The following is a 25,673-nucleotide window of genomic DNA, read 5'->3' as shown; positions in this document are numbered from 1 at the left end:
AGTGTGCAATTGCACTGAGATGTGTGGATTGTGAGAATTTCTGTGAAATATGTTTCATGACCTTTATAACTCAGCTGAAATTGACCATTTTTGGTCCCTGACAAAACTTCCCCTTGCACTTAAGTTGTAAGAGGTATGAACATGGCAGTTTTCTCTATTTTAGTTACTTCAAAGCCAGAATTCGGATAATAAATTAGTCTGCTTTCAATCCCCTTGCCTATGCTATTTAATAGGGACTTTATAATGGGTTTGTAAACGGCTTGTACATAAACTATATGACCAAAAGTATGTGGACACCTGCTCGTCAAACATCTCATTCCAAAATCATGGGCATTAATATGTAGTTGGTCCCCCCTTTGCTGCTATAACAGCCTCTACTCTTCTGGGAATGATATCCACTAAATGTTGGAACATTGCTGTGGAGACTTGCTTCCATTCCACAAGAGCATTAGTGAGGTCAGGCACTGATGTTGGGCAATTAGGCCTGGCTCGCTGTCGGCGTTCCAATTCATCCCAATGGGGTTCGATGGGGTTGAGGTCAGGGCTCTGTGCAGGCCAGTCAAGTTCTTCCACACCGATCTCGACAAAACATTGCTGTATGAATCTCGCTTTGTGCACGGGGGCAGTGTCATGCTGAAACAGAAAAGGACCTTCCCCAAACTGTTGCCACAAAGTTGGAAGTACAGAATAGTGTAGAATGTCATTGTTCTGCACGCTTTTTGTTGAGTTTGTTTGTATAAATATTGGTTGTTTATATTTCATATAGCTATCAAATGTTTTTCAACACCTTTCACAACCAAGAAACTGTTTCTCCGCTGTTATTATGTCCAAGTCTCAATGTATACTTTGTATGGCTAGACACAAGCAAAATATTTGGTAAAACTATGGTGTTTTTTCACTATATGAGAACAATGTTATTTCCATAAGGACATGACTAACACAACGATAGTTTCTAATTTTGGTGTTGAAAATAATCATAATAGTTTTTTTGCTATCTAGAAGATAAGTGTCCTCATGATAAGTGTTGTTTCATTTTTGGTATTCATAGTATAGATCTTTTTCTTAAATGTAGGAGATGATGAATAGAGCTTTATAATTACAAAAACACTTTTGTATTATGCTGCCTGCCATTTAGAGGAACAAAGCAGAGGTATGGACAGCATCACGCCTCTGTGAAGCTCTGTTTTATTTCACATTAACCTTTGGAGACTATACTGAAAAAAACATACAAAGTTACCTTGGTGAACAAATTGTACAAAACTCCCATATAAACCATCTCAATTGAGTTTAATTGACTCAGCTTAAGAAGGCAATGCCAACAACAACACAATGTAATATTTCAAATAACACATGTGTGTCTCAATTTACGATTCTGCCTCTCTTTCCCCATTTTAAATATCCTTGTCTATCAGTGTTGCTACTGTATCTATGCACTGTGTTGATGATAATGTATCTCTCTGACTTTGTTCCCTTACCTCTCTCGCTGTCTGTGGTTTCCTTAACCAGCCTGTCTCTCAGATGTGTTGGTGTGTCCTCTGCGGCCCGTTGAGCGTTTCCGAGACTTGCATCCTGATGAGGTGGCTGACCTCTTCACCACTACCCAGAGAGTGGCTGACCTGGTGGAGAAACACTTCCAGGCTTCCTCCCTCACCATCGCCATACAGGTAATACTGTACACACTACCGTCACCGTTGGTATCCAGCATTACAACATAGGGATGAATACTAATTCCAAATCTACATCCCTTTGTTTATGTATCTTCCATTGCTCATTTCTGGTCCATATCAGACAGAAGAAAGTGTTCATTACTATTCAAGCTAAAAATTATTTTGAATAATGAATTATTGTGGGCCATATATGTACATTATATGCTGTGGGTTAGAGAGAGCGAGAGAGAGGAGTAATGTGTGAATGACCAAGTGAACAATTGTGTGAGTCACCATCTGAGTCAGTGAAAGAAAGTAAAACAACACAACCACAGAGGCTTAGAGAGAACAGGATTATCAGTCTCTCACTCATTCAGCCTGTAGATCTGCATTGGAATAAGAGGCATAACTTAGGAAAGTTGCACCGAGAGCCAACAGAAGATCCCCACCTGCTGGAACAATACAATAACAGGTTCTCATTGGACTTCCAGGCAGGGTTTGACAGCCAGGCAGCCTATCACTTCACAGGCTTTGTCATTCTGCATAACTTTTGATATATGCAGTATATGCTAATGTTCAAATGTCACCAAGCTTGCTTGGCAGCCCGACGCAAAAAATAATTTCATGTGTTTGAAAAAAGCAGGGAATAATGTTTATGGGGATATCATTTTCTTAGACTTGAGGGGTATAGAGAAGTGATGGTGTGAGATTAGTTGTGACAGCTCGGAGGTTAGAGTCATAAAACTGAGGCACTGTATCAAGCAACACTCTCTGCAGAAGGGTTGCTGTTCTCTGCATTGAGCGCCACACGACAAACAAAATCACACAACACAAACCTGAGAAAGAAGATGTGAAAATTCATTACTTCATAGACTTGCATAAATATTACATCATAATGCACACTTTGTCACCAAATACATTTTTGTCATACAGATGTTCCTTTGAGGTCTCTTAATGCTTTAGATATTTCTGTCCTCAATTCCTGATCCCTATATTGGAAAATGCCTTAGAGGTATGCAGTCTATATTGTGCTTTAACTTAAATCTATTGAACCAGTCAACTTGTCAAAAATAAACCATTTCCAAACACAGCTGTCATGTGACAGAGAGAGACTAAAGCGAGAATACAGCTCAATGCCGAAGGACAGAAAGAAGACAAAAGAAACAAATGAAAAACTTTGAGATTCACGTGGCGATGGGGAGGTGCCGCCACGATTCATCTGAAATTAAAATCCTGTTGAATTATTAACGTAGGCATTTCTGAATTCTCTACCGTTCCTAATGATCTCGTTCTGTTCCCACCAGGATGGCCCTGAAGCCGGACAAACTGTGAAGGTGAGGACTTAATAATGCACTCGCTTTAAATTTAACATGAGGCCTCTGCAACAGTTATATGCTATTAAATAATAATTGTATTTCATTTGCAGGTCCCAAACTCTTGGCATATGTAAATTATTCAGTGTTCTATTTTAAAATGCGTTGTCTATATTCTTTTGGTGGAAGATGGAATGACATGCACTGAGACTCAGGGGCTATGGGGGCTGCCACTCTAAAGGGGGTGAATGGTGTCAGGGGATCCCACCCTTGCCTCCAGCACTGACAGTAGTTTAGACCTGGCTCTGCCTGACAAAAACTTTCTTCCCTCACTCTTCCTACTCTTTATGTCTGTAGTGAGATATAATAATATATGCCATTTAGCATACATTTTTACGTTGTTGGTCACTTTGAGATTACTTCTGTTATTGTTTTGGTTTTTATTTGCTTGTTGGGCAATGAGGCGGCAGGTAGCCTAGTGGTTAGACCATTGGGCCAGTAACCGAAAAGTTGCTGGATCGAATCTCCGTGCTGACAATGTAAAAATCTGTTGTTCTGCCCCTGAATAAGGCAGTTAACCCACTGTTCCTCGGTAGGCCGTCATTGTAAATAAGAAGTTGTTCTTAACTGACTTGCCTAGTTACATAAAGGTTAAAATCATAGTCCTGAGGTTTATAATCTGTTATGATAATATCTCATATCTCAAACATTTAAAAGTTATAGACTATGAATGCACAATGCAACAGTCTACAGTGTATTTGTTCAGAGACAAACTGTATTTGAACAAGTTTTTACCCTCTTCTTTTTATGCATATCACCTTAGTGCATAATACTGTTATTCCCAAAACCCACACACTCATTTCATATTGCATATAGAACACAAGCTTAATTATACATTTATGGAAGTTGCCATGAGAGCAGTCTTTAGCCTGAACTGAGGAGGAATATTGAAATGTTAATGGTGTAATTTGAGCTGAGGACATTAAGGCAATGGATGTGTGGACATGTTTTAATCATAGAGATGAAAAGTCAGTATTTGCAGAATATATGAAGAATACTGAAATATACTTAAATATAGCTCATGTTATGTATTTGAAAAAAACACAAGGGTGTAAGAATACACAAGGGTGTAAGGAGTTGCTTTATGTGCATTGATTTGAAATTCCATACCTACTACCCCCATCATTTGCACCCCCTTTCATTTATTTTATATACTTTGAAATTGCATTATTTGAAACAATGGTTATGGTACTATTAGAAAGAAAGTATAATTTAAAGAAAGAAAGTAAATAATTTAGATAATTTATAGTGTAATTACCATTTGTGACCGACCGCCTCAATTCGGGCTTATGTAGAGCTATAAAATTGTATATCATTGCGGTTGAGGAACAATGGGAAAGTAATTCTGCTTTGAATGTTGATAGACTTTTAACCCCACTTTTGAGAAAATGGTCCTTTGATGTTTTGGCACACCTACTGGAGAGCTCTTCTTTGTCTACACGTATTCAGCATTGTTCACACCCTCTTAGGCCTTAGCCCCACCCATTTATTTAACGATTCACATGATGAGGCCATGTGCTAAACAGAGTAAGTAAGGTAGTGTAGTAAACAATCAAAGATTTCAAGACTAAAAGTGGTGAAAGTAGTAGCCTACAATAAGGAAAAACTCCAGGTAAAAATACACTTTATCTAGTCCTTGGCCTATATCCTAATCTGACTTTGGTGCAGGTCTGTAACGGCTGGTGCTCTCCTCATCCTCGGATGAGGTGAGGAGAGAAGGATCTTCAGACCAAAACGCAGCATTTGGGAAATAAGCCATCTTTATTATAAATACGATGGCAACACGAAACGAAACAAAACACTTTCAAAACTACAAAACAAGAAAACGACGTTGACGAAACCTGAACATAAACTTACATAACTAAACATAAACTCACGTACAGGAAACAGACGACATCGAAACGAAACGAAACAAACAAACGCTACAGTCCCGTGTGGCACGAACATACATACTGACACAGGAGACAATCACCCACAACGAACACTGTGACAACGCCTACCTAAATATGACTCTTAATTAGAGGAACGCCAAACACCTGCCTCTAATTAAGAGCCATACCAGGTAACCCAAAACCAACACAGAAACAGAAAACATAGAATGCCCACCCAACCTCACGTCCTGACCAACTAACACACATAACAACTAACATAAATAGGTCAGGAACGTGACAAGGTCATTATGTTCTTCACATTACCGTCCTTTGTAATCACACACTACATCAAATAGTATTGATATTGCCACTATTCAAACACAAGTAACCATTTCACAGTACCGTTTACAACTGTATCCTGTGCATGTGACAAATTGTATTTGTCACATGCACAGGATACAGTTGTAAACGGTACTGTGAAATGGTTACTTGTGTTTGAATAGTGGCAATATCAAAAATAGAAAGTGTCTAGATAAAAATATTTTATAAATATTTTATAATTCTTAGATAATGCTAAACAAACACTAGGAGTGAGCCTCGTGGTCGGACAAAACAAGTATCGTTATGGATATGGGCAATTTTCTGGATACGATTATGTTCAGAGTATTTTTTTTAAATATCTGGGATAAGAAGAACGTTTTTTTTCAGGTGCCAGCAAGTATGTTTCTCATGTGTCAGTCACAGAGTTTCTAAACCATACTGTACTGTGTTTGAGTCAGTCATGTGCATGTTCTAAATAACTCAACTGGCTAGTTTGCCTGTCTGTAAAGAAAAGGGTGGGCTGTACGTTGATCCTGTTGCTCTGATTGGATAGAGTGAAACTATATTTCTCTGGCCACTCGCTTCATAATTTCACCCTATCACTTTTCCTCGCATGTTTTCGGTCTGTTCATTTAGATTTCTGCTGCCTGCTACTATGATACATCACAAGGCGAGGACGTTTGCTTTCAATGTGCATAATATCTAACAAGTGAGGCTAGGGAAAAAATATGAAATTAATGCGCATTCTGACTGAGTGATTGCAAACTTGACTACCCGCTGCATATTGAGGACACACAGACAGACACACACACACCCCTCCGCGCTCTGCTTCTAATCTGCAGCTTTTTTTCAGCGAGAACATGCAGGGAGGTATTTTGCCAACCTCTATTTAGGCTATTAAAACACTTCAGTTTTTCCGATCACGAGTGTCATCCAATCCGACTGTCAACTGTCAATTTACGGATACGATTACGAATACGAGTATGGCCATGTCGGCACACCCCTACCAGACACACTTGTCTAAATTGATGGGTCATGTGAAAGAAATGCTATAATCACCCACAGTCACATCTAGCTATTGTCTAGACATATACAGTACCAGTCAAAAGTTTGGACACACCTACTCATTCTAGGGTTTTCTTTATTTGTACTATTTTATACATTGTAGAATAATAGTGAAGACATCAAAACAATTATATAACACATATGGAATTATGTAGTAACCAAAAAAGTGTTAAACTAATCAAAATATATTTTATATGCATTTTTTGTTGTTGTTGATCAAATAAAATAATTCTAAGTTCAAATGCCTCTCCTGTGAAGTAGTGACATGCAACATATGCCTAGATTCATGAAATGGGTAAAGTAAATACCAGGCCATTTCTCTACCGTGAAATAAAGTGCCACTGAGATGTGAAAAAGTCACGAATCCTCAGACGTAATCATCATCGGAACCACAGCACATTCCCAACCTGCTCTGGTGGCTTCTGCACGCTAAAGATTTGAATGGGCATCCAAAGAATTTGCCTGAGAACAAAGGTACTTATTTGAAGAGGTCTTTGAATAAGTGCTACATCCTCTTCAAATGGCACCCGGTCCCCCAGATAATGCCTCCTCCATTGAAATGTTTAATCACCTAAGAAACGCATTTAAAGTCGAAAGCCTTTTCATTCTTCTCACAGAGGAGGAGAGACAGCCTCAAACATATAAATGTATGCTGTTATTTACTTTAAGAGGCCAGTAGTGGTTTTGATTTATCTGTTTAGTATTCTGTATGGGCTGTCTAGGCGTGTGTGGAACAAGCAGGTCATTGAGGTTTGTTATCTCTCTTTATATTCTCGTCACATCACATCATATATAGGCTCAATGAGGCATTACGGCTCGTAGGATGTCTTATCTAAATAGGGAGTTTTGTCTTGGATAATGTTCATTTCATGTGAACCTGAGAAATGTCAGACAGGCGCTTAGTGGCCCCTCTCAGGTGGGGTGACTTTAGAAGGGTGGTGGGGGGGTCCCTCTGTCATAGTGTATTTGGTGTGTCTTTTAAAAGTAAAGGTTAGCTTTCAGAACCGCTCGGACCACTCTTCAACAGTAGGTGAGCCCACGCCTCCCTCCATGTCTGATTGAATGGAGGGACTCATATTGACTGAGTATCTTGGGCGGCAGGTAGCCTAGTGGTTAGAGTGCTGGACTAGTAACCGGAAGGTTGCAAGATCGAATCCCTGAGCTGACAAGGTAAAAATCTGTCGTTCTGCACCTGAACAGGCAGTTGACCCACTGTTCCTAGGCCGTCATTGAAAATAAGAATTTGTTCTTAACTGGCTTGCCTAGTTAAATAACAACAACAACAAAAATTATACACCATCACATGTTATTGCCCTGAAATATCAATTAACCTTAACCTGTCTAGGATGAGGGTGCCGCTAGCGGCACTCCCCCCCCACCCCCACTGAAAAGGCAGAGCCGCGAAATTCAAAAAAAATATTTTTTTTAAATATTTAACTTTCACACATTAAAGTCCAATACAGCTAATGAAAGACACAGATCTTGTGAATCCAGCCAACATGTCCGATTTTTTAAATGTTTTACAGGGAAGACACAATATGTAAAGATGTAAATCTATTACCTAAAAACACATTAGCATAATCCACCATCTTTTATTTGTCCACCAACACCAGTAGCTATCACCAATTCGGCTAAACTAAGATATTTATAGCCCCTAACCAAGAAAAAAACTCATCAGATGACAGTCTGATAACATATTTATGGTATGGGATAGGTTTTGTTAGAAAAATGTGCATATTTCAGGTAGATGGCATAGGTTACAATTGCACCCACCGTCACAAATGGACTAGAATAACTACATAGAGCAACGTGTTTACCTACTTACTAATCATCAAACATTTCGTAAAAATACACAGCATACACTAATCGAAAGACACAGATCCTGTGAATACAGACAATATTTCAGATTTTCTAAGTGTCTTACAGCGAAAACACAATAAATCGTTATATTAGCATAGCACATAGCACATAGCAGCCCAGCATTGATTCTAGCCAAAGTGAGCGATAACGTCAACATCGCCAAAATATATAAATTTTTTCACTAACCTTCTCAGAATTCTTCAGATGACACTCCTGTAACATCATATTACACAATCCATATAGAGTTTGATCGAAAATGTGCATATTTAGCCACCAAAATCATGGTTAGACAATGTGAAATGTAGCCCAGCTGGTGAGAAAATGTCCGTGCGCCATATTAGACAGTGATCTACTCTTATACATAAATACTCATAAACGTGACAAAAAAATATAGGGTGGACAGGGATTGATAGACAATTTAATTCTTAATACAATCGCGGAATTACATTTTTTAAATTATCCTTACTTTTCAATACAGTTTGCGCCAAGCGAAGCTACGTCAAAAAACATGGCGTCCTAAGCCACTAACATTTTTCGACAGAAACACGATTTATCATAATAAAAATGTCCTACTTTGAGCTGTTCTTCCATCAGTATCTTGGGCAAAGGATCCTTTCTTGGGTCTAATCGTCTTTTGGTGGAAAGCTGTCCTCTTGCCATGTGGAAATGCCAACTGCGTTCGGGATGAACTGGAAGCGTGCCCAGCGATTCACAGCGTTTCAGAAATAAATGTCCCAAAATCGCACTAAACGGATATAAATTGCTATAAAACGCTTTAAATTAACTACCTTATGATGTTTTTAACTCCTATAACGAGTAGAAACATGACCAGAGTAATATTACTCCCTCCACTAATGCTTGGAACAAGTGCGGGTCGATGTCCTCCAGGCGCATGACGCAGCAAGAAAAGAGTGACTAGCCTCAGGGTTTTTTAATTTGTAGTGCCTGTGAACGCGCAATCGACCCCATTCAAATCGTCATCACGTAAAGGCATCCAGGGGAAGACGTAAGCAGTGTCCGTATACTCATAGCAATAACTGTGGCCTTTTAACTGACTCCAGATCAGGGGCCAACATTTCTGAAATCTGACTCCATGTCAGGGAAATTGCTGTAGAATGGGTTCTGTTCCACTTAGAGACAAAATTTCAACTCCTATAGAAACTATAGACTGTTTTCTATCCAATAATAATAATAATATGCATATTGTACGATCAAGAATTTTGTGGGAAGCCGTTTCAAAAATTACACGATTAGCATAAATAGTGACAACAGCGCCCCCAGCCTCAACAGGTTAAAACTTGTCCAAACTACTCTGTTTTGTTGTAATCCAACTCGGACAGAAAGCATATCTTCTCTATGACTCAGAAGGTCTTCACCCAGTAAGAGACAACCTCCTTTATCACTACTTCTAAAATACTGTTTTCTTTTGTAATTTCCGCTCACAATTAACGCTTACTTCCAATTCAAGTAATTACCTTTAGAAAGCTAAATAGAGCACTAGAATTCCCTGTTGCAGGATAATTACTGTATTTCAGGTTTAAAAAGGCTTCTGAAGCTTGTCATTTCCACTTTGAAATTTCAGACTTGATTTTCCCTTATGAAAAATGTTGCAACTCCTAAAAACATGTCCATGAATTATAATCAACATAATAATTCACAATTCCTGTTGCTGCAGGATTAATTTCCTGTTGTAGCAAACTGGCTCAAATTAAGATTCTACATCTGTAATAGATGGTTCTGGAGGCTGATGTTTTCCTTTCTTTCTTGTTGTTGTTGGCGCTGTTAATGTTGTTTTTACCCCTGCCTTGTCTTCTTCATGCTCATTAGCCTCACGCTGCACGCTAGAAACATCTGTCCTCCCCAGCCCAACCCTACACCAGTCTATCTGCTAATGGGACTGCTGAACACACAGCATCACCTCACCAACAACACTCCACATAACCTACTCTACCTTCTGCTTAAAGGATGGCCTTTCTTACTTGTCCTGTTCTCTTTCTCTGATTTGAATAACAATGACATGAGATGTCTGTTCTTGGGCGCAAGGGGCCTGAGTTTTGCTGTTTTGGGTGTTTTTTTTAACAGGACACGTCAGGGTTTCAAATGTGCTGCTGGCCAACTGCCTTTTAGCCTGACCAGTTTCTAAATCTACATTAAAATACTCTGCATGAATAATAAATTAATGCAAAGTCCTGCAGTCAGGCCATTTTGTAGCCAGATTTGATCTGATCTAGAGAATGCCCCCAAAACCCGACTAGTGTGTGGAGAGAAGATGGCAGTCATACTACCCCCCATAGAAACAAAGCTTTGCCATCCGTTTTTCACAAAAACAATTTTTCATCCAGTGATTGTTTGAGATGAAATTGTTTTTGTCTGTAAATACAAACAAGGTCAAATAGCAATGTATTTATTTCCTATCTTCAATTAGATTCAAACCTAAGGGAAGGTTGGCTTTTGGATTATCATAAAATCGCCTGCATCAAATATTCTCTCATTTGCAGTGAGTGCCATCACTGGGAAACACAACAGGGAAGCTCTCAGCCATGAACCAAAGGCAGTAATAAAGAGAAGTTGTTCTATCACTGTTCCTTAACCCACTGAAATAATCTACATATTTTATCCAGTAATTTTGAACATGCAGTAAATCTGAATTAGAGGCCTGCCTGGTCCCTTTATGAGAAAAATATTATCTGGTGCACCAAGCACACTGGCTACAGTGCTGCCCCACCTCCATTTATCAACTGGAATATTGCAATCATGTGCTCTCGCGCTGGCAATAAAAAATGACTCTTTGATTGAATAAGAGAGAGGCAGTCTATGGAGGCAAATGCACTTTTATAAACTCTGTGCCTGGAGTCTCACAAAGACAGAAGACAAATCCTTTTATTAGAATGATGAAATTTAGTTTATTTTCATCTTGTGGAAAATGTAGGGGTGATTATAGTTATTCATCATGTGGACGGCTCTGTTTGGAACATGTTTGTTGCTGTGTGTGTTCACAGAGAAGGGCCATGATATCTACATTGCTGTATGAAAACAAAGGAGAATGTGCTTAAACAGAAATATTAACAGTAAAACCAGTGAAACCGGGTTGTGTGCTGGTTTGATGGCACAGTCATTGTTTATTTAAGAGCCAGATGAACCAGAGAGGTTGATTCCTGTTATTTGATTGACAGTTGCAGAGGTCCTGTTTTTGCTAAATGGATATATTCCTATCAGTCATTTGCAGTGTGTACTGGCAGCACTCTCACTGTTTGTGATGATGTGTATTGGGGAGGGGGCATGCTGATGAGATAACCTAAGGGCTTGACCGAAGACCTAGCCAACTTCAAAACAGATCACTGCCTCATGGTTCTGGGTTAATTAGGGCTTCAGGTGACCCTAGAATGGCAGAGTAGGCTATTTGTCACCGCCACAAATGGCTGATTGCAACTGCTTAACAATGCAGTAGGTGTTGAATACCTTTCAACACACCCACAATGAATGTTAGTATGGTATACCTCACAAAGTAGGATCTCACTCTAAAGCAGGGATGTGCAACTTTGATAGGAGTGCGGGCCACAAAAGAAATCTGAACTCATCATGAGGGGTCTCAGTGTCTAGCGGGTCTGTGTACCCGCATCTATAACAACACATGCAGTCAGAGCTGGCCCTAGCCTTTTGGGGGCCCTAAGCGATTAAAAAAATATATTTTGCCATGTGTTGGAGACAGGTCTCTAAAGTGGCATATATGTGCAAAGAATATTAATAAATACAAATCATTTGTTTTATTTTTCTATTAATTGTTGTAATGATAAGGCTTCGCTATAATGTAAATGTAAAACGTCTATCCCTCTGTTTCTCGAAAACAGATTAATTAGCATCATGCTATCGCAATTTATGCAGCGAAAACTTCTTGTTTCCACCCCAAACAGTTCAAAAGATCTGACCCATATTACCAGCGCAATGTTTCCTTCTTCCGGTCTTGGATTGGGGGGGGGGGGGGGGGGGGGGGGGGGCATTTTACAATCATAAACCATGTCGCGGGCCGTTCTAAAACTATTCATGGGTAGTGAACCATTTGTTTTACACCTTGTTCAGTCATGTTTGTTACCTCATTAGCTAGCTAGCTGTCAACCTGATAACTTTACCAGCATATCCGAACATTTGGGGGCAGAGAAGAAAGGAAAAAGGGATAGCTTCTTAAAGAGATCTATGATTTGCCACATCTTCAATTTAAGCGTACTAGAGAGCGTGGAGGCCTGGAGGGAAACTAAAGTAATTCCGCTACCCAAAAATAGTAAAGAGCTCTTTACTGGCTCAAATAGCCGACCAATCAGCGTGTTCTCAACCCTTAGTAAACTTCTGGAAAAAATTGTGTTTGACCAGATACAATGCTATTTTACAGTAAACAAATTCACAAAAGAATTTCAGCATGCTTATAGGGAAGGACACTCAACAAGCACAGCACTTACACAAATGACTGATGATTGGCTGAGAGAAATTGATGATACAATTATTGTGGGGGCTGTCTTGTTAGACTTCAGTGCAGCTTTTTACATTATTGATCATAGTCTGCTGCTGGAAAACGTATGTGTTATGGCTTTACACACCCTGCTATAATGTGGATAAAGAGTTACTTGTTTAACAGAACACAGAGGGTGTTCTAGCCTATCAAATATAATCCAGTTAGAATCAGGAATTCCCCAGGGTAGCTGTTTAGGCCCCTTGCCTTTTTTAAATTTTTACTAACGACATGCCACTGACTTTGAGTAAAGCCAGAGTTTATATGTATTTGGATGACTTAACACTATACACGTCAGCTACTACAGCGACTGAAATGACTGTAACACTCAACAAAGAGCTGCAGTTTGTTTCAGAGTGGGTAGCAAGGAATAAGTTAGCCCTAAATATTTCTAAAACTAAAAGCATTGTATTTGGAACAAAACACTCACTAAACCCTAAACAAACTAAAACTTGTAATAAATAATGTGGAAATTGAGCAAGTTGAGGTGACTAAACTGCTTGGAGTAACACTAGATTGTAAACTGTCATGATCAAGACAAATGAATGCAGTAGTAGCTAAGATGGGGAGAAGTCTGTCTATAATTAAGCGAGGCTCTGCCTTCTTAATAACAACGCTATCACAAGGCAGGTCCTAGTTTTGTCACACCTTGACTACTGTTCAATCGTGTGTTCACGTGCCACAAAAAAGGACTTAAGAAAATTGCAATTGGCTCAGAACAGTGCAGCACATGTTGAATGCACCGAGCTGTCTGTCTAAACTACTGGCACACAGCTTGGACACCCATGCATACCTCACAAGACATGCAACAAGAGGTCTCTTCACAGTCCCCAAGTCCAGAACAGACTATGGGAGTGGCACAGTACTACATAGAGCCATGACTACATGGAACTCTTTTCCACATCAAGTAGCTGACGCAAGCAGTAAAATTAGATTTAAAAAACAGATAAAAAAACACCTTATGTAACAGCGGGGACTGTGAAGCAACACAAACATTGGCACACACACACACACACACACACACACACACACACACACACACACACACACACACACACACACGCACTATACATACACATGGATTTAGTACTGTAGATATGTGGTAGTGGTGGAATAGGGGCATGAGGGCACACAGTGTGTTGTGAAATCTGTGAATGTATTTTAATGTTTTAAAATGGTATAAACTGCCTTAATTTTGCTGTACCCCAGGAATAGTAGCTGGGGATCCATGGGGATCCATAGTAAATACAAATACAAATGATCATAGCAATGGATGAATGACAGATTCATGTGGTCATCACAAACTTGATGCTCTTAACTTCTTCGGGATCGGTGTCCTTTCCACTGGACGGTTGAGCTGAGGTTGTAAGTAACAAGAACATTTCCCTGGACATAGACATATCTGATATTGGCAGAAAGCTTCAATTCGTGTTAATCTTACTGCACTGTCCAATTTACAGTAGCTATTACAGTGAAAGAATACCATGCTATTGTTTGAGGAGAGTGCCCAATTTTGAAAAGACAGTGTACAGTTTTCTATGTAATGCATCTCAATAGGAAAATAGTGCTTTTACATCATGTAGAAACCTAATATTCCACAAATTACTTTTTAATTTTAATGACCGGTATTTGTATCAACATTTAAGCTTTTTATAACATATTAGTTTCCAGGGCACAACGTGCTTCAGAAGTAGCTAGAATTCATTTTATGTTGTTCTCCTGACTTTTTAAATATTGGAGCATCAGTGCTAACAATGAGCTACCAATGAAAATTGTTAATTTAAAGCCCTGGTGTAGAGAACATGTTTCAGTTTTAAATTCTGCACATTTTGCCATGAGGCGGAGAGAAAAATGTGCAGTTTTACAGCAAATGTATTACAATTCTACACATATTGCCATAGGGTGGAGAGAAATGTTTTTAATATGATATCTAAGTGAGAGTGACTAACGAAATCAATGGTGGGGTCCCGGTCAGTAATTCGACCATGATTAAAAATACCTGATATTTACAGTGTGACATACTTTAAGACAGCAATTTTTTTGTAGTAGTAAAATACAGTGACTAACCCTCATGCTAGCAGTCACAACACATCACATTCAGGGTGAACCATAGGCAAACACACCACCTTTTAAGCAGGGCTCCGAGCAGAGGCATGACAATGGACTTTGCAAACATAATGGGTTATTCCAATGTTAGCATTAGACTCATTAATCTTCATGGTGGCACGTTTTAGTTTGTTTGAGCCCTTTATAGAGAGAGAAATTGAGAGCATATGCATTGAAACGGTGTTGAATGCAAAGCAATGGGTACCCATCAAACAAAGCAAGATGAATCTTCCTGTAAATTGCTGGCTGTTGTTTTTTTTAGCGAGAGGTGGTTTGGCGGTGGAAGCAAAGAATGGTGGGACAGATCTTCCTCTAATTAGTAGCTCCTGCTCGGAGCAACGGTGGCTCCTGCACCCCCTGCCTTAATGGGAACACAGATGTTTGTGACAAAATACATTTGTTAGCCTGTCTGACTAGATTTCACCTAAACAAAAAAATGCTCTTTAGCTATTTGCACTTTTATCTATGCAGTCAGAAACTAATTAAAAGACATATGTTTTATTATGTTTGGAGAAACTTTACATACCTCTTAGAACGTAGCACAGACAAACAAAAATACAGCTCTGTATGAAGGATGTTCTAAATGAGTAGGCCTGTGCTGTGTGAGTTCTTTGAAACAGGGTATGGTGACCAAGTATGGATGGAAAATAAAGCATAAGGAAGTATCCACAGACTGATGAGGGGACGTTGGAGGGGATGACATTGAACTTTGACCCCCAGTATCTGCATGCGTCTAATCAGGGAGCCAATGAGACAAAACAGATATACTGTAAGTGGGACTCTGACTGCTGCCAAGGACACGTATATAATCGCCCCAGTCTTGATGGAAAACAACTAAGATCAAATTGTTTTCTATTAGCTTTATTAAGATAGATATAGTCCTATATCAGTTGGGGTGTAAGGAAATAGTGGTACCACTTAGTGTGTGCTTTGCTTTGTTCCCGCATTAATACACTTTCAAATTGTGATATTGTAGAGTCCCCAACTCCCCCATTTCAGAGCACTAACAGCCATTTAGTGACACTGCTGCTGCAAATCTAATCCAGGAAGTCAGACTTCCACTACCTTGCATGTTCTAATTCCTTTACCAGTGTGAATCCCAGTCAAGGCCAGGCATAACAGCTGCCATATCTTATGAGGGGAGACGTATTGAGCCCACGCAGAGTGGCCCCTTGCTGTGCATGTGGGCATCAAACTGTCTGAAACTCACCCCACACATTCTGCAGTGTCAGTCAGGGTCTATGATCTCCCATCCCACCCTTCACATTGCTGGCATGCCAGCTTTTACACACTCCCTGTCTGCCGGCCTCTGCCTCCCTCACTCAGCACCGTTTAAAATGTATTGAACACCGCTGCCGCCGACTTCCTTCAAACTTTACCTCAAGGTAGGCAGATTTAATAATGCAGACATTATGCAAATCGACTCATTAAATAGAAAATGTGTGGCAACAAAGCAGAGGCCTCGAAACATGTTATCTTGTTTGTAGCATTTATAAACACTTATTGACACAGCCTGTGCTGTTTATCATAGCAGAGTAATGATAATTGAATAAAAGCTGGCAATTTGGTTATTATGCATTTCCCGTCAAGATAGAACTGCCAAAGGGGGAGGAGTTGCAATCTACTGCAGAGATAGCCTGCAAAGTTCTGTCATACTTTCCAGGTCTTATACCCAAACAGTTTGAACTTCTAATTTTAGAAATGAACCTCTCCAGAAATAAGTCTCTCACTGTTGCCGCCTGCTATCGACCCCCCTTCGCTCCCAGCTGTGCCCTGGACACCATTTGTGAATTGATCGCCCCCCATCTAGCTTCAGAGTTTGTTCTGTTAGGTGACCTAAACTGGGATATGCTTAACACACCGGCAGTCCTACAATCTAAGCTAGATACCCTCAATCTCACACAAATCAACCCACCAGGTACAACCCTAAATCCGTAAACATGGGCACCCTCATAGACATTATCCTGACCAACTTGCCCTCCAAATACAGCTCCTGTGTTTTCAATCAGGATCTCAGCGATCACTGCCTCATTGCCTGTATCCGCTATGGGTCCGCAGTCAAACGACCACCCCTCATCACTGTCAAGCGCTCCCTAAAACACTTCTACGAGCAGGCCTTTCTAATCGACCTGGCCCGGGTATCCTGGAAGGATATTGACCTCATCCCGTCAGTCAAGGATGCCTGGTCATTCTTTAAAAGTAATTTCCTCACCATCTTAGATAAACATGCCCCGTTCAAAAAATGCAGAACTAAGAACAGATATAGCCTTGGTTCACTCCAGACCTGACTGCCCTTGACCAGCACAAAAACATCCTGTGCCGGACTGCAATAGCATCGAATAGTCCCCGCGGTATGCAACTGTTCAAGGAAGTCAAGAACCAATACACGCAGTCAGTCAGGAAACATACCTTTTTCAAGCAGAAATTCGCATCCTGTAGCTCTGTCTAGTGTTTTGGGACACTGTAAAGTCCATGGAGAACAAGAGCACCTCCTCCCAGCTGCCCACTGCACTGAGGCTAGGTAACACGGTCACCACTGATAAATCCATGATAATCGAACATTTCAATAAGCATTTCTCAATGGCTGGCCATGCCTTCCTCCTGGCTACTCCAACCCCGGCCAACAGCTCCGCCCCCCCCCCCCCCGCAGATACTCGCCCAAGCCTCCCCAGCTTCTCCTTCACCCAAATACAGACAGCAGATGTTCTGAAAGAGGTGCAAAACCTGGACCCGTACAAATCAGCTGGGCTAGACAATCTGGACCCTCTCCGCCATTTTTGCAACCCCTATTACCAGCCTGTTCAACCTCTCTTTCGTATTGTCCGAGATCCCTAAGGATTGGAAAGCTGCCGCGGCCATCCCCCTCTTCAAAGGGGGTGTCACCCTAGACCCAAACTGTTACAGACCTATATCCATCCTGCCCTACCTATCTAAAGTCTTCGAAAGCCAAGTTAATAAACAGATCACTGACCATTTCGAATCCCACCGTGCCTTCTCCGCTGTGCAATCCGGCTTCTGAGCCGGTCACGGGTGCACCTCAGCGACGCTCAAGGTACAAAATGATATCATAACCACCATCATTTAAAGACAGTACTGTGCAGCTGTCTTCATCAACCTGGCCAAGGCTTTCGACTCTGTCAATCACCATATTCTTATCGGCAGACTCAATAGCCTTGGTTTTTCTAATGACTGCCTCGCCTGGTTCACCAACTACTTTGCAGACAGAGTTCAGTGTGTCAAATCGGAGGGCATGTTGTCCGGACCTCTGGCAGTCTCAATGGGGGTACCACAGGGTTCAATTCTCAGGCCGACTCTTTTCTCTGTATATATCAATGATATCGCTCTTGCTGCGGGAGATTCCCTGATCCACCTCTACACAGACAACACCATTCTGTATACCTCTGGCCCTTCCTTGGACACTGTCTTAACTAACCTCCAAACGAGCTTCAATGCCATACAACACTCCTTCCGTGGCCTCCAACTGCTCTTAAATGCTAGTAAAACCAAATGCATGCTTTTCAACCGTTCGCTGCCCGCACCCGCCCGCCCGACTAGCATCACCACCCTGGACGGTTCCGACCTAGAATATGTGGACAACTATAAATACCTAGGTGGCTGGCTAGACTGTAAACTCTCCTTCCAGACTCATTGTAAACATCTCCAATCCAAAATCAATTCTAGAATCGTCTTTCTATTTCACAACAAAGCCTCCTCCACTCACGCCGCCAAACTTACACAAGTAAAACTGACTATCATACCGATCCTCGACTTCGGCGATGTCATCTACAAAATCTCTTCCAGTACTCTACTCAGCAAACTGGATGCAGTCTATCACAGTGCCATCCGTTTTGTTACCAAATCACCTTATACCACCCACCACTGCGACCTGTATGCTCTAGTCGGCTGGCCCTCGCTACATATTCGTCGCCAGACCCACTGTCTCCAGGTCATCTATAAGTCTATGCTAGGTAAAGCTCCGCCTTTTCTCAGTTCACTGGTCACGATAACAACACCCACCTGTAGCACACGTTCCAGCAGGTATATCTCACTGATCATCCCCAAAGCCAACACCTCATTTGGCCGCCTTTCCTTCCAGTTCTCTGTTGCCAGTGACTGGAACGAATTGCAAATATCACTGAAGTTGGACACTTATTTCCCTCACCAACTTTAAACATCAACTATCTGAGCAGCTAACCGATCGCTGCAGCTGTACATAGTCCATCTGTAAATAGCCCACCCAATCTACCTACCTCACCCCATACTGTTTTTATTTTATTTAATTTTCTGCTCTTTTGCACACCAGTATCTCTACTTGCACATCATCATCTGCTCATTTATCACTCCAGTGTTAATCTGCTAAATTGTAATGATTCGCTCCTATGGCCTGTTTATTGCCTACCTCCTCATGCCTTTTGCATACACTGTATATAGACTTTCTTTTTTCTACTGTGTCTTTGACTTGTTTATTGTGTTATTGGCTTGTTTATTGTTTACTCCATGTGTAACTCTGTGTTGTTGTCTGTGTCACACTGCTTTGCTTTATCTTGACCAGGTCGCAGTTGCAAATGAGAACTTGTTCTCAACTAGCCTACCTGGTTAAATAAAGGTAAAATAAAAAAAAATAAAAAATAAAATGCTCTAGATGAGTGTATTATACTGCCAAGACCCCCTGATAGACTGTCTGGCTGACAGCTGATGATATTGTTGTCTTGTGTACTGTGAGTCTCGATACTGATGAGGTTTTGGCACTCAGAAAGTTTAGAAGCAGTCACAAGTGCTGGTCTCACCCCATCCACTAGGTTCACAGCACAAATGTGCTACTAGACAGAGCAAGAGACAGAAACTCTGTCATATTTTAGTACTTCAGTGTGTTGTTTTGCTCCAACTACAAATGTACCAACTTCCTTGAAGTTGTTTTGACTTAATTCACATCGGAGTGGATGTGGCTGTTTTAAAACGAGACTAAAGTGCTGAGGAAAATGCTTTTTGAGGTTAGGACCTGTAGATTAAAGTGAGCCCCAGAGTTCAAATGGCCCTTCTTGATATTTTATACACATCTTTGCTGAGTAGCCAAAGTTCATGATAAAGAACTCTTAAAGGTGCACTATGCTGAAATTGCTCCGACATTTCCTGGTTGCTAATATTAGAATAGTTAAGGCTAATTTCAGTTTTTGTGACAAAACAAGCAAGTATAGTGTAGAGAATCATTGTACCATCTAAACCGCTGTGAAATATATTTTCCATAACCAAAAAGATTGTATTTTCAGCTGTTTGAAGCTGGTGTACAAAACCGAAAGTAAAAGACACAAAAAATATAACTTAAGAGCGGGAAGCATAGAAAAATGCACATTGAACAGAACTACAGCTTCTTAGACTTGCTTTCAATGACAATGACAGATCTGTAACTCCCAAAAAGTTACATGTTGCAGCTTTAAACAAGGATATCAGTTTTGTTTGTCAGTTAATTTCCCCTGTCAGTTTAGTTCCTCAATGTGCTGTCAACTCTGAGAATGATGAGATAAGTGAGATGTTCCGATCCAGAAAAGAATAAAACAGTTTTCCTCATGTCATTGATTTTATTTATCATGTACAAAGTTGACAGTCTGTGCTTACATGATCCTAACAAACACAGGATGTGTTGTCATTTATGTTCTGTATGCTAATGAACATCTATTCAAGTCAGCTAATCAAACTGTTTTGAAGATACTTCTGAGAATGCTCTAATTAAGTAAGAGCTGTGTACTCTAAAGAACTGTCACAAGTATTCAGAAGGCCCAAGAGGCTGCTTTGTGTGGGAATGATTTCTTACATCTGAATAGCCTTGACAGTACACTTGCTCTATTCACGTTGATGCTTATACAAACACGATGATGTGCTGTTCTCCCACAATGCCAGTGGCAGAATCACAATGACTGTTGACAATTTGTAAAATGCGGTATGACAATTTGCAAAATGTGTTTAAAACCACCTCTGAAATAATGTCGGAGGTAAGCCTATTCCCTGTGAATGCGGCTTACTGTCATGCTAATTGTAACTGTGTCCTTCATTTTTCATATTGATTTATTCTGTTTTACTTAGAGAAATAATAATTATATATACCAGGGATTGAAAAAGGAACTAATCAACTGAGACAATATAAATATACGACTTTGCCACTTTATTATACAGGCTTACTTGTGTCAGGAACGCTGCTGCTGAACTATTCATTTAACATCTATTTCAGTGGATTTCTATTGCATTATTTGAAGTATGCAACATTTCAGCAATCTAGAGCCAAGTGGATTGCTGATTAAAACTCAAGCATATGTAAGAGCTGGGTACATTAGCATCATGAGGACATTGTTTCTTCAGTTTGAGCGTGTTGTATTTCATTTCAGGGGAGTCTCTCGCACTCTGCTTGTCCTTCATTATGTTATCACTAGCTAATGACTTTTTTTTACTCTGTAAAACTTTGTTGCAGATTTGCATAGTGTAAGATAAATGTTTGCATCGTCTAATTATCTTTCCTGTTTTAATGTGTGTGTTTTTTCTTCTTCTTCTGCGTAAATACGTAGCAGTTGTTCTGGGACATTACCACACTAATAAGCACCCAAGGAAAGCTGCAAGTTGGAAACTAACTGTGCAGATGGCCAAGTTTGTGACAGCACGACGCAAGGGGGAGCAGAAAAGGACGTCTGACAAAGTCAATTTAAGTTTTAAAAGCATAAAATTAAGGAGTCCCGGTGGTACACAGGTGGTACACTTGGCGGAATGTATTGTAACCCTCCTGTGATTTACAGCATTGCTTCACCACCAGGTTGTGAATTAATGAAAGATGTCTCTGGATAGGTCTGTTGTCAGTTCAGTTTGTTACAAGAGTAGCTGGCACAGCATAGTATGTATGTCTCTCTGGATGAGTGAATAACATAATATCTAAAAATAAAACATGTTCATTTGTTTTGTCATTGTGTGTTTTCAGCATGTTCACGTGCATGTCCTCCCCAGGAAGGCAGGTGACTTTGAGAGAAACGACAACGTCTATGATGAGGTAAAGTAGAGCGTTTTTAAAGTTATTTTGCCTCTCCCACTACATTGATTTGAGTTCTTATGACCAAACATTGATATTCAATATGACACAGTGGCTGTTTAAATTCCTCCAGGGTAGGAGTTGTTTTTATCATACAGTTATCTTCTGTTTATCAGTAATGCACTAGCTCACCTGTAGCTCAAAATAATAGCTTTAATTAAACATGTTAGAGCTGGGGTTGAACAAACGTCAATACACCCTGAGACCTTTTCCAAAATAAAATCACCAAACCAATGAACCACGATACTTCAATACACAAATAATGAACATGCCTTTCATAGTGATTTAAATTTCCCTGTGACATTTAAAATTTGCAACAAGAGCGGCCACACCAAATGAATATCAATGACTAAGTTTGATATGAATATTCTAATTACTACATCTAATAAAAACAGGCTTGACTATAGTTCCCTAAAGAGCCAGAGGCGGAAATAGAACGCATCCACATCCGTGGCCCACCAGCCAAATACAAATAGGTTTGTTTTTAATTTGCATGTGATCATAAGGGTTATTGTGAAAGCAGCTACTGTATGCCATTCATATTGTTGATGTCACACGCTGCAAATTAGACCTTTTTTCTCTGAGGTGTTTTGCTTCACAATGAATAATCACACAGTGTTGGCTCCCCCATACCTTACCACTGTTAAGTGTTTTATAACTCAAACTGTGCACATTTACTCCCTCATAAAGACTATTTAAGAGGCAATAGAATAGTTTAACCACTTTCCTCTTCACAGTGTGAAACTAGTGAGAAATGAGGCACAGGGTTTCCAATCGTCTATTTGTGTGATATTGTGTGTAGTGAATAGACAATGTAATCTGAACTTCAGACCCACGTCATCTAGTTACAGCCTCTGTTTGGCTGTATTTCTGATTAGGACATTACATAATGATTGGTTGATGTCTCTGATGTCAGTGACTAGGCCAATTACCCCAGATAGCCATTCAGTGGCCGTGCTCACTACAAGGCTGACTTTGGGGCAGGCACCGAGGCTCCACTGTCTGGGGTGTTTATCGTCGCAGAGAAAGGGATGGGACTCTGGAGTGCGATTTTATTTGTCACTTTATTTAGATGAAGTGACACGGCCCGGTAGATTCACGCAACGTGGTCGTAAAGAGCCTGTCCGCTGCCTGACAGCCATTCTGAAAGATACAGTCAGCAGCATCTCTCTCTCTTGCACTCTCTCTCTCTCAGATATAACACATGCCATTTCCAATTTTATTAGCTGTGTCACCTTGCCAAAAAAAGCTGTCATGGCATATTAGACTTGTTTTGTCTCTTCTCTTTCACAAATGTTCTTTGTTATGTGCTTTGAATGTACGAGCTTGTCAGTAGTCATAATGGAGACAACAGCAAATGCTCAGGTTTTGTCTTCCTCTCTCACCGAACTAGATGCTGTAGCTATTCAAAGTTTCATACAGATACACTATAAAGTGTGTACTGTACAAAATATACTTTGTCAAGTTCATCTGACATCTTTACAATTTATATATGTGACCAACCGGCTCAGTTCTGTTTTATGTAGCAACATTTGAACTTTTTTTACATTGGAGAAAAGTAGAGAATGGTATATCATACACTACAGTTGAGGAAAAATGGGAAAGTAATTCTGGTTTGAAAGTTTATAAACTTGTAACCCCACTATTGAGAAAATGGCCCTTCAATGTTTTGGTACACCTACAGGAGAGCTCTTCTTTATCTACACCAATTCAGCATCGTTCACACCCTCTTAAGTGTACTTTAACACCAATGCACCCATCCGTTTAAAGTTTATTTAGTATACGTCAATCTAACAAACCAGACAACTAAAAGCAACTTTCTAAATAATGTTTTGGTTAGTTTCTAGCTTGTTAGCTAACTAGCAAACATTAAGTTAGCTGGCTAGCCAGTTCAAATTATGACCATATCATATAGCTGACAACGTCTTAACTTTAGCTAAAATAGCTTACAGTAGTAAGTATGACTTAATAAAAGCAGGGAATTCCACTGGAGAATTTTGGAACTTGGACAGTGTCTCGTTGGCCTAACGTTATATTCTATTTTCACTTTGGTGTGGGTCATGTTGTTCTTCACATTACCGTATCTGGTAAACACACACTATATCAAATAATATCAACGTTTATTTGTCACATGCACAGGATACAGAAGGTGTAAATCCCAACTCATAACGTTACTACCCTGCATTAATCTACAGGTAGCTAAAGCTAACCAACTAGGTTCAATGTTAGCTAGCTAGCTAACATTAGACTATAACTAGCAATGCAAATAGCTCTGAGATAGGAATATAAGAATAATACTACACAGATCATACACATAATGCTAGCTAGCGAGCCAGCCAGCCAGCCAGCTAACGTTAGCTAGCTAGCTAACATTAGACTATAACTAGCAATGCAAATAGCTCTGAGATAGGAATATAAGAATAATACTACACAGATCATACACATAATGCTAGCTAGCGAGCCAGCCAGCCAGCCAGCTAACGTTAGCTAGCTAGCTAACAGTACGCTTTAAATTGCAATGAAAACTGACAAAATTAGAAATGTATAATATCTGAAAATGTAGCTAGCTAGACTTTCTTACCCATACACATGGACGAGCGCTTCTCCCTGTCTGTCACGGATGCCATAGTTGCCATTAGTTTGAAGATGGAATCCAGAGACAGGTGTTTTATTTTTTATTTATTTATTTATTTTATTTAACCTTTATTTAACCAGGTAGGCAAATTGAGAACACGTTCTCATTTACAATTGCGACCTGGCCAAGATAAAGCAAAGCAGTTCGACACATACAACAACACATAGTTACACATGGAGTAAAAACAAACATATAGTCAATAATACAGTGAAAAAATAAAAAAATAAGTCTATATACAATGTGAGCAAGTGAGGTGAGATAAGGGAGGTGAAGGCAAACAGATATATGTATAAATAAATAAAAATATAAAAAGGCCAGTCTTTTGTGTGATCTCTTTTTGACTCCCTCTGCATATTTGCAATCAAATGCCTGAATTTTCTCCAACACCTTAGCTATCATATTCTGCTTCCACCGGCATTCCACTGATTTCAATAGAGAGCATTAGCAACACTTGTGCAGTTTTTCATGATATCTTTCAAAAAAGCTGCATTAGAAAGGATTACCTACACATACTGAGAAGCTCATGTTATAGACAGAAGCGTGCTACATGCTAGACCAATCCGAACTCATCTCTTGGCATGTCCTACCAATCATGGCTAGTGGCTCAACCAACTAGGCTCGTAATTTAACAATTTTAATCGTATTTACAGATGGCATACAAGTTTGTTATTAAGGCACTTGAAAGTTCACAATTTCCAGATGGCATTTTGGACAAAAAACACATTTTGATAAAACAAATAATCATTATGTTCAAATGCCTCTCCTGTTAAGAAGTGGCACGCGACATACTCCTAGTTTCCTGAAACAAGTCACATATGCTTTCTCAGCAGTATGGTTTGTTAGCAGAGATGAAAGACAGAGAGGCATAAACAAAGATACAGTATATTGTTGTAATGTTGCCTGCAGTAGCAGCATGCTCTGCATTGAAATAACTTGCTCCAAAAGGTCAGAGTGGAGATCAGATGAACATGATTGGAAAGGTGAAGGATTTTACTGTGTGGAGAATGATGTTGTAATAATCATTACAGTGGGCGAATAGCAATATCCCAGCCATAAATATCTACTTGACCTTGGTAATGCTCATCAATGGTCAAGTTATACACTTACAATGAATCATGTCAAACACCCAATTAGCTACTAACTGAAAATAGATCACATCTATGAATGTGATGGCCTACAGCCTCTGGGGGCTTTGAGAGTGGGGTATATGGAGAGAGAGAAGAAGAGAG

General features: G+C 40.0%; 1 protein-coding gene across 3 annotated transcripts in view; it reads left to right on the top strand.

The window, feature by feature from the left end:
* The window catches only part of fhit (fragile histidine triad diadenosine triphosphatase), a 359,526-nt gene that overhangs the window by 276,206 nt on the left and 57,647 nt on the right, over positions 1-25,673 (top strand). For 2 of the 3 annotated variants that reach the window (XM_055917158.1, XM_055917157.1), the window contains 3 exons: positions 1,519-1,664; positions 2,951-2,980; positions 21,702-21,770. In XM_055917158.1, the coding sequence (XP_055773133.1) occupies positions 1,519-1,664; positions 2,951-2,980; positions 21,702-21,770 (245 nt within the window). The remainder of the gene's footprint in view (positions 1-1,518; positions 1,665-2,950; positions 2,981-21,701; positions 21,771-25,673) is intronic. The other variant, XM_055917160.1, reaches the window with a different exon arrangement.

The sequence above is a fragment of the Salvelinus fontinalis genome, chromosome 3 (assembly GCF_029448725.1).
Source record: "Salvelinus fontinalis isolate EN_2023a chromosome 3, ASM2944872v1, whole genome shotgun sequence".
Classification (NCBI taxonomy): domain Eukaryota; kingdom Metazoa; phylum Chordata; class Actinopteri; order Salmoniformes; family Salmonidae; genus Salvelinus; species Salvelinus fontinalis.
This window is presented reverse-complemented; position numbering and strand designations above follow the sequence as displayed.